The sequence below is a fragment of the Aquarana catesbeiana genome, linkage group LG01 (assembly GCF_042186555.1).
Source record: "Aquarana catesbeiana isolate 2022-GZ linkage group LG01, ASM4218655v1, whole genome shotgun sequence".
NCBI classification, from domain to species: domain Eukaryota; kingdom Metazoa; phylum Chordata; class Amphibia; order Anura; family Ranidae; genus Aquarana; species Aquarana catesbeiana.
Window position 1 is genome coordinate 242,562,580 of NC_133324.1, and position 10,616 is coordinate 242,573,195.

A 10,616-nucleotide genomic window follows, 5' to 3' on the forward strand; every position below is an offset into this window, starting at 1 on the left:
AATATCACCATTCAGTAGTGTATATCATACTTCAAAAAAATCACTGCTCAACCCTATCCAGTCTATGTTCAGTCTCAAGAGGATGTGGCATGTGGAGTGGTGCAAGGCTGAGGCCAACTTATACATGTTAACCACATAGACTGGATAGGGTTGAGCGGCAATTCTAAGTTTGGAAATGGATGTTACGATATGTAATCCTGTGGCGTCTGCAATTCTGGCTCTCCAAAGAGGAATTCTGCATCAGAAGCAACATGCATACTGGCAATATATAAAGAGTATAGTGGAGGGCGTGGCTTCGGCATGGCGGCGTGAGGACGCTTGTACTGTGAGCTCCCGGCCGGCGGCACCCGTGCAGCATACCAACGACACGATACCACACATTACCAGCATCCACAAGCACTACAGACGGATTGGAGACCGAACCGCCGCTAACAGCACACTACCAGCGGCATGGATCGCTATTTAAAACAGCTCAAACTGTCCGCCTCTACCCCGGCGGTATCCAAGATGACGCCGACCAGTCATGTGACGGGGGATACCCGGGGAGAGACGACCACCTGTGGAGGCTCGCAGCGGCAGGGAGAAGATTTCACGATGCCGCCATACTCCCCCATCAGTGACCTATCTCCCTGCCTGCCAAGATCGCTGGCAGTATCACCTGGGGTGGAAGAGGAGCTGCCCAGCTCCATACAGACCTCTCCATACACCTCTCCCTGCCACGCTACTTCTGGCTTCAACACAGCAAACATCTTACAGCTACAGGACACAGTGAGTACACCAGCTACATCATCCCAGCAGTTAGAGCCTGTATTCATTGCTGATCCTACCCACAAATTATGGACACTGTTACAGCAGCTCCCCACCAGAGATGATTTTGAATCACTAGCCTCTAGAATGGAGATGGCCATGAGGGGAGAGATACAGTCTGTTAAACAGGAAGTTGCAGTGCTAGATACACGCATTACAGCAGTGGAGCAGGAACAGGGAGCAATGTCCCAGAATATACAGGCTGTGCAGTCTTCACACTCTGAAATTAATGACCAATTTCTCCAGTTACAACTACTCCTAGACGATTTAGAGAATCGCAGTCGCAGACAGAATATACGCCTAAGGGGAATTTCGGAGTCCATTACACAATCTGAGCTCCGCGAGTCGGTGACCGCCATCTTTAACCGTTACTTAGATCGCCCGCGAGATACAGCTATTACCATAGACCGCGTTCACAGAACTCTCGGCCCTAATCCGAACTTACCGGACAGACCCAGGGATGTCCTCTGCTGCCTGCACTCCTTTAGCCTCAAGGAAGAAATCCTGAGACAGGCATGGCAGGTGGGTGTTCTGGAATTTGATGGCGCGGCCATCCACCTGCTCCCAGATATTTCCAGGAGAACTCTGATGATGAGGAGAGCACTCAAACCACTTCTAGACGGCATCGGTGAGAAGGGTCTCACATACAAATGGGGCCACCCGTTCCACCTTATTGTCCGTAAGGGTACGGACGCCTTTGCCCTGCGTCACCCCTCAGAGCTTCCACTCCTGTTCACTTTCGCTGGGATGAACCCAGTCACTGTCCCCAACTGGCTCCTGGTAAATGTGCAGTCGAACCCACAACGTCGGCCCACAGACGGAAGACAACAAAGGGTCCGGGCCTACCGTCGATCACAGAGAGGCCCCTTACAGGCACCCCAAGATCCAGCCTCTTGAATCCGAAGAAATAAGTAATCGGCAGTCCCCTCTTGTCAGGGGTGTGTTCACCCCTCGCTGTATCCAAGCAAAAATTTTTTTTTTCCATCCTTGGGGGTTGGAGGGGCTCCCCTACCCCCCCCCCCTTTTTTTTTTTTTTTTTTTTTTTTGGTTGTTTTTGTTTTTGTTTTTTTCCTCATTGCCTTGGGGTTTTTTCCTATTACCGAAGGAGGGCCCAACCGCCTCACAGTCGGTTTTATAGGAGCTCACCAGTCCCCCTTATTGCCTTGAACCGTTCTGAGACATACCTGACTTTCCCAAATGAACACTCCATGGGATTTCTTGCACAAACAGTGTACACTGCGTTGTCCCAGAGTCACGGAGAGGGGGTCTCCTGGGAGGGGGGTGGAGAAAAAGGAAAAGAACCCCCCCCCCCACCTTTTTTTTTTTTTTTTTTTTTTTTATTCCCCAACCTGGAATACAGCAGATGGACCCATCGTACGAAGAGAGAGGAAGCTAGAGGACTTGTCCAATGCTACGGGTGATGGGGAAAGTATTGGATTCAACAGTTAGTTTACATGAGCTAATCCCCTACTGTTTTATACTGTTAGATTGCTTTTTGTCTGTTTCTTCCTATGGGCGTGTGGGGGTAGGTGTCGGATCCGTGTTCCCACATCGCCTCCACGCACCCGAGCTGTTAGGTCAGAGACAGGAATAACCACAGTTTTTATGGGGTGCATTTACCATATACCTTTTTGACGCCTCACTGGTCTCCTCGGCGGCTCCAGTGCCCATTAGCATTGGACCGCTCACAAAGGGCCCTATAACGGGAGACACTGTCTGAATTGCCGTAGAGAGCGGGTCGGGCTTCTTTCCAGGCGAGCCTAGGAAGGTAGGGATGGCCCCCTGGTGAGACACAAAAGTGGTAAACCCGGTGCCAAACGCAGTTGAGACTAGGAAGTGTCTCTAGAGCTGGAGTACTGTTAATCTTCTTGCTCTTTCCGTGCGCTACATGGCACACTGGGCCTGATTTAAGGGCGTTAGATAACCTTTAATTGTTAACTTTTCAGTATTAATTTTGCTGATTGTATATGCTTATATGTTCGGTTCTCCAATGTTAGATCTACAATGATAGTTTTACCTTTCATGTTGGTAGTGTTATTTCATTAATATGTGAACATTGCTGCGGGGGTTCCAATGGCTGGGACTCCGCGCTTGACCGTGCCCTACCTCCTCCCACAGTAGGAATACTCTGCCCTGGTGGCAGTAGCTCTCCTGTACGGAGTTACACCTCTTGATAGACCCCATACCTTTTTTTTTTTTTTTTTTTCCGTATCTTTCCTCTTCTTCTCTATACTTTAGTTTCTCTCACTTCCCTCAACTCCCCCCCCCCCCCCTTTTTTTTTTTTTTTTTGTCAACTTCCACCTTCCCCCCTCTTCTCCTCTTTCCTTTTCTATACTCTCTCACCACCTAGGGAGCAGACACTCTATCATTATGGCTCTCAAATTCCTTTCTTGGAACGTTAACGGATTGAACGCTCCTGAGAAGCGGACCAGTTGTCTGTCTGAACTCTGGAGACATAGAGCGCACGTAGCCTTTCTCCAAGAGACTCATTTTCGGGCAGATAAGGTCCCGAGACTTACTAACAAGCACTTTCCGGTGGGCTACCATAGTACTTCTACTTCCTCTAAATCCAAGGGGACAAGTATTTTACTATCCAAATCTCTACACTGGCAGTTCCTGGATGAAATCCAGGATCAAGAGGGCAGGTTCTTGCTATTGAAGGGCAAAATCGACTCTCACACAGTTACTCTGGCAAATTTCTACTTACCTAACACAAATCAAGCCCAGGTCTTGCAAACTTTCCTGACAAAGTTGGAGTCTTTCCGTGAGGGAACGCTTGTCTTGGGGGGAGACTTTAACTTCACCTTAGATCCATCTAAGGACTCATCTGCCCAATCAACATCTCTAACTCAAGGTGCAAGACGAGCTCTGAAAGACCTGCTGCATGACCATCAATTGGTTGATATATGGAGAATTTTCCATCCTCAAGAACGAGATTTCTCCTTCTATTCTCCAACCCACAAATCCTATTCCAGGATTGATTTTTTCCTAATACAACACTCCACAATTTCCTTAGCCTCCAAAGCGGAGATAGGCCAGATAACATTATCTGACCATGCTCCGGTTTTCCTGGACCTCACTCTCCCATGCTCACACTCAAAGACACCATCTTGGCGTCTGAATGAATCACTTCTCAAAGACCCTGAAACAGTGGCGGAGATCAGCAGAGAACTTCGTTCCTATTTTGAAAACAACAATGGCTCCGTGTCTAACCCTCTCTCAGTGTGGTCAGCACATAAATGCTACATTAGGGGGATCTTCATAAAAATTGGCCATGCGGCCAAGCAACGCCACGCCAAAACTCTGACAGACCTTTTGACAAAACTTAACGTTTTGGAGAAACAACATAAAGCTCGCCCTGACCACACATCGGAAGTAGAGTTACTCCGGACTAGAGAGGCAATCAGGGAGCATTCCCTTTACAAGGCCAAACATATCCTGCTCAAAGCTCGCCGCTCCTTTTATGAGTATGGCGATAAATGTGGCCGCTTGTTGGCCAATGCATTAAGAGCTAAACGCACACAATCATACATCCCAGCTCTCTTGACCCCATCAGGCTCCAAGATTCATGATTCCACGGACCTAGCAGCCGCCTTTCGAGATTTCTATTCAAAGCTTTATAATTTAGATGCAGTACAGGCCATTGGATCTTCGGCCCCCTCCCTCTCAAACATTCGGGAATACCTTCAAGAAGCCAAACTCCCTTCTCTTACGGAAGCCGAACGGGAACTACTATCCCAACCTCTACACATAGATGAGCTTGCTAATGCCTTGAAGGATACACAGCCGGGGAAAGCCCCCGGTCCTGATGGCTTTACGCTCCTGTACTACAGAGCATTTCAGACACAGCTGGCCCCCCATTTCATCACAGCCTTCAATGCCATACTCGATGGACATACTGTTCCCCCCGACATGCTGCAAGCTTCTATTTCGGTTCTTCCTAAGTCCGGGAAGGACCCACTGCTGTGCTCCAGCTACAGGCCCATTTCCCTGCTAAACTGCGACATCAAACTCCTCACGAAAATCATAGCCTCGAGGCTCAACAGTCTAATGCAACGTTTGGTTGCGCTTGACCAGGTAGGCTTCATTCAGACGCGAGAAGCAAGGGATAACACCATCCGGACATTAAACGTCATAGAGAAGGCAAGGCGATCCAACACCCCTCTTTTACTCCTATCCACCGATGCCGAAAAGGCTTTCGATAGGGTGGACTGGGTATTTCTCCGGGAAACACTTTGTTCTTTTGGAATGCCGAAGTCTATCCTAGACTGGATCTCTGCCCTCTATTCCAAACCCACAGCCACGGTAAGGGTGAACGGGGTGAACTCAGACATCTTTGCGATTTCCAATGGCACCAGGCAGGGGTGCCCCCTTTCCCCTCTACTATTTGTCCTTTCCCTAGAGCCATTTCTTCGCCATGTAAAAGACAATCCAAATATCAGTGGTGTCCATTCTGACCACTATCAACACAAAGTAGCAGCGTATGCGGACGATCTTTTATTTTACATCACCAAACCTGTGACATCCCTGCCTTCATTGTTACAAGAATTGAAACGCTATGGCAATCTCTCCAACTTCAAAATTAACCTCCAAAAGTCAGAAGCTCTGAATATTTCGGTACCAGACCGTACGCTGGCAGGCATTCGTCCCTTCTTCCCGTTTAAATGGGCCACCCGCTCCATTCAATACTTAGGGACCAGAATACCTGCAAATCCAAAGGACATTTTTGCCCTGAATTTTCAACCCTTCCTATCAACACTCACTACAGATCTTAGGAGATGGGATCCACTCGCTTTGTCTTGGTTCGGCCGATGCAACGTACTGAAGATGAACGCAATGCCACGGCTTCTTTATTTGTTACAAGCCTTACCTGTCAAATTACCGCAAACTTTCTTTCACGAGGTCCGTTCGAGGTTTATTAAGTTCATATGGCGAGGCGGACATCCTCGAATAGGTAGGACGGTGCTGCGAAGGCCGAAGCTGAGGGGAGGCATTGGATTCCCAGACCCTGCTCTCTATTACACAGCGACGCACATGACTCGGGTGATTGACTGGTGCCGACACGGGGAATGGAAACTATGGGTCACGCTGGAACAGGAGATGGCACAGGTTCCTTTGGCTGGCCTGCCTTGGGCGGGTGGGCGGTTGGATCTCCACCTGACCGCTCACCCGTTGATTGGCCCCTCTCTCACCGAGATGGAACGATTTTTTCGTCTTTCCTCCCTGCCTAATTTTCCCTCTCCCATGACTCCAATCTTGGGTCATCCTAGATTTCCCCCGGGCCTGTCAGACCCGGTCTTTACCAGACAAGCCCCGAAAAAACTTTTACGCGCATCTCATCTCCTAGGACCCACGGGCTGGATCCCCACAGGGGCATTAATAGCAGGACAGGCACCTATCTCATTGGATAGTTGGAGAGCAGGGCAGCTCTCCCACTTCCTCAGCTGTCTACCCAAATACACGCTTTTTTCTAGACAACTCCATTCCTTCGAAGAAATATGCCTGAGTGATGGCCCAATCCGAGGTTCCCTCTCTAGGTCTTACAGAACACTGATGGACATACAAGCTACCACAGACCCTCCCTTCTTAACCAAGTGGGAAAAAGACCTACAAATAACATTCACCACCCCACAGAAGGAACGCATACTCTTCTTCGCTCATAAATCGTCACTTTGCAGCAAATATCAGGAAATCTCCTATAAATTGATCACACGCTGGTATCGCACTCCGGCCGTTTTGGCCAAAATATTTCCCAATCAATCTGACCGTTGCTGGCGTTGCGAACAACAAGCTGGTACTATTCTCCACATTTTTTGGGATTGCCCAAAACTACAAACTTTCTGGCAACCTGTCCTCCGACTCATCCACAAATTCACAGACATTTCCTTAACCAATGACCCCGCTGCTGTGCTCCTCAACCTCACCCCCATGTCAAGTAAGCGATACCACAAATCTCTCCTTAAACACCTACTCAACGCTGCTAGAGCTTGCATCCCAAGTCTCTGGAAGCAACAATCTGCCCCCACGGTGGCCCATTGGCTCGCGAGGGTTAATGACATTGAGCGAATGGAAGACCTGACTGCAACGGTCCGGGATAAATCCGAGGAACATAAGACCAGGTGGTTTTATTGGACCCAGTTCCGCTTCTCAGAGGAATACCTCCGTACGATATAGTTGGGCCAAGGCGTATGCCAGAGGCTCTTGTTCCAAACCATGGCCCTCAGATGGCCTGGAGAGCTTGGGGCGGTCCTTGCTCTCTAGGTGGACTTCTACCTCTACCCTCTTCACTTTACCATCACATCACCTCCTTCCCCCCCTCTTTTCCTTTACTCAGTTTCTTTCCCCCAGTCTCTTTTCTCTTTTCTCCTTTATTAATTTTTTTTCTCCTTTAAATCAAAAATTGGTATGTTTCGACCCCAGCTGGTCACACCACAGTACCCTTCCCCTAGGTGAGGATGCCCAAATCCTTCATGGATCTAGGGCTAATCCCCAGAGGGTTATTAGTGATTAACTGCCCTATCGAAGAGAAGCCCTAGTCTTATACTTCCTGGGTATCTAGGTATCTTTTTATGTATAGAGCTATCCTTGTTATAATATATGGAGTTTACTTATATTTTGTTCAGATACCACTATCTTGTGCTCATATGTAAGCTATTTTGTTTGAACAACATTTTCTGTGAAGTTATCATTTCATTGTATGTCGCATACCACTAAATAAAAAATTAAAAAAAAAAAAAAAAAAAAAAAAAAGAGTATAGTGGAAAAAAAATATATGGGTCTTGCACATACCAGCCAAGCAAATTCCAGCTTCAGTTTTCACCTTTTCTCTGACTGATAGCTACTTAAGCCACTGATCTGGCTCAGCCAGTATGATTGACAGTTTGGTCATAAAACACTTTTCCACAGCTGACATATTTTGTTCTGTGCATTGGGCAGCAGTAGATTAGTAAATCTCATTACTGTAATTAACGATAACCATGAGCTGTTGCATATATTGCTTAAAGCAGTGGTTCTCAACCTCTCTAGTGCCATGACCCCTTGATAAAATTTCCCAAGTTGTGGGGACCCCTAACAGTAAAATTATTTTCATAGCGTGGGTTGTCAGCACCCAGGGCAAGACAAGTAATTTTCGCCCCTAACCCACGGACATTTAGCGCTCCCTGAGTCCCTTCCACTCGTACAGTATTAAAACCCCTTATGGTACATCCCCATCCCTCTCTCTAGCTGTCTTTCTTGTTCTTTCTCTTATTCTTTCTCTCCTTTTTTCTTTGTTCATCCTGCTCTTTTCCTCTCCCTTCCATGTATTCTCTATTTTTATTTCTTCTCTTATTCCATGGTGAGGGGAATGGGATGAGTGGCAGTGCTGGTGTGAAGTTGGGATGAGTGGCAGTGCTGGGGGGAGTTCTGATCATCCAGCTTAGGTGCTCTTGATGAAGGTCATCTGCTGATCTGAGAACTGTAGTGGGGACTTTTAATGGTAACTATAACCACAGGTAGTGCTACTCACTGTGTCTCAGACTTTGTGGTGTCTCGTAGCAGTGACACCTATGCCGAAATTAGGAGATAGGGTCTCCTTCAGCCTCTCCCACTTCACATTCCTCACCAGTCAGCTGACCGCTAGTCTCTGCCCCCCCAGCCATGCAGCGAACTCAATGGGCGGCTGCAAAGAGGCTGAGTGGGCAGCTGTGGGCTCCAGGAACAGCCCAGCTGGGTGGCCACAGGCTCCAGGGACAGCCCTGGTGGGTGGCCACAAAAAGGGTGGGAGAGCGGTGCAGGCTTCACAAACAGCCCAGGATTCAGTGACCCCTGGCAAATCATCATTCGACCCCTGAGGGGGTCCCAACCCCCAGGTTGAGAATCACTGGCTTAAAGCATAAATGTGCTTTGTTTTTAGTCACATATAACTGTTAAAAAAAAATGCATCATTCCAAAATTGGTAAAAATATACATCAGATGCCTGTATACCAAGAACATTTTAGGTGCAGGCGGGGGTGACACAACTGGATCTGGTTCCTGTTCGGGGGTGTAGGCAAGCTGGCATTTTGTGCTGCTCCAGGCACCGTCTGGTGTTTACAGTCGGACAATATTTAGTAAACTGTTTTTTTTTTTTTGTTTTTTTTTTATACTTCTTTTTTAGGTTTGTACAAACATACTGATTCCAAAACTAAACATATCCAAATACCTCTGTTGCATATGATTAAAGCATTACAAACACTCTATCAACATTCCATTCCAGCCCAAAATGAATAAAGTTGATACTTAACATTCCAAGTCCCACTTCTCTCCTAAAGTGTAAATCAACCAAATGCAAACATTTAGCATACAATATTCCATTGACTTGGATTACACAAGCATTTCAAAAAATAACTTGCAGAGACCAGCAATGCATTACCCCACCAATCTATCCATGACCAGTGCCATGGGGGTGCAGTCCAGGAATAGCTAACCATCCACCACATACTTTTTCAAATTTGAACGGGCATTTTAATTTAAAGTGTCAGTAAACCCACATCATAAAAAAACTATCACTAAATGCTGTATTACCTGCTGTTCACGCTCGCTCAGTCACTATGAGATTTGTTTTCTGTATTCTGCAAAAAAACGAGTTGATCCTGTTTTCTATCTCCCCCTTCTGTTCATGTCCCCAATTCAGCTATGGATTTTGCAGAGCAGTGTTGGCAGCTCTGCACATGATCAGTTTTCAGTGAGTTTCTATGCTGAGCATTTCCTCCCTATCACATCTGAGCAGCCCGTGTGACTATAAAGTCACACATGTGGGCTTATACACAGTGGTAAATGAGAGCTCACTCCCTCCCTCCTCCTCCATGCCTAACAACCAGATAAACACAATGGTGGTGGGATATTACATGTAAACCTTTTAGTTGGGGTATTACATGATTTATTTTTCCTGTAGACAGGCTGGGAAAGATCTGGGTATTGTGACAGCTGTATATCGATTAGGAAAAAGGTACTTTTTTTTTTTTTTTTTTTTGTTAAAATAATTACAGCGCCATCATCCATCCACAGAAATGGAACAGTATAAATTAAATGGTGTGTGTTTAGTATCACTTTAACTGCCCATAAATACTATATAACTAATGAGCGCAATCATTTCATGGTACCCTAAAGGTCTGTTATCTTTGTTTTGACAGGTGCAACATTATTCCAATCAAAAGATAATCTCACTTTAAGTATTTGGACCGCAAATTAAGGTTTTGCAAGAAAATACGTTTTCAAAAGTTTTTCTAGTGTGGAAGTTGAACTAGTGTGAAGATAACCCCTGGATTTGGAGTTCATTTGTATGTGTTTATTTTGTAGTCTAGGTGCTAAATAAAATTTTTGACTTCTTTATTATATTTGTAAGGTGTACTTATTTTATAGAGATGAGCAAAGAAATCAGAAAATATGTTTACACACTTCTACCAAAGTCAAAATGTCAATCAAATAAGTGTAGCACTGCTCTTATTATTGCAGTGACAATTGTGAAAAACAAAACAATCAATATCAAACCACGAATCTTAACAATAAGTTGAATCCATATATTAAATATACAATGCCACTTAAAGACATATGCATAGACCGTAAATATAGAATGAATATAGAAAAAGTCAGAAATAAATAGCAAAATTAAACTCCCTCGTGCTTAACATACGGTATGTGAGATACCACACGGGATGGACCCTCTATTATGGAAGGTCAGATAAGCATTGGAAATTGTCAGCTCCAGACATCAGGAAAAGCAATGATGTAGGGAATATACGTCTCTCCAGCCGTCCCTCCCGTGACCAGATCAGAGCCTCATGTCCAC

The 10,616-nt window shown here is 46.1% G+C and overlaps 1 protein-coding gene across 1 annotated transcript in view; it reads left to right on the top strand.

Annotated features, from left to right (window-relative positions):
- The window catches only part of PSMD9 (proteasome 26S subunit, non-ATPase 9), a 46,404-nt gene extending 36,245 nt beyond the window's left edge, over nucleotides 1–10,159 (top strand). Inside the window, exon 6 of the mRNA XM_073626793.1 lies at nucleotides 9,961–10,159. Within this exon, the coding sequence (XP_073482894.1) occupies nucleotides 9,961–9,988 (28 nt within the window). The 3' untranslated portion in view covers nucleotides 9,989–10,159. The remainder of the gene's footprint in view (nucleotides 1–9,960) is intronic.
- The last annotated feature ends 457 nt before the right edge of the window (nucleotides 10,160–10,616 follow it).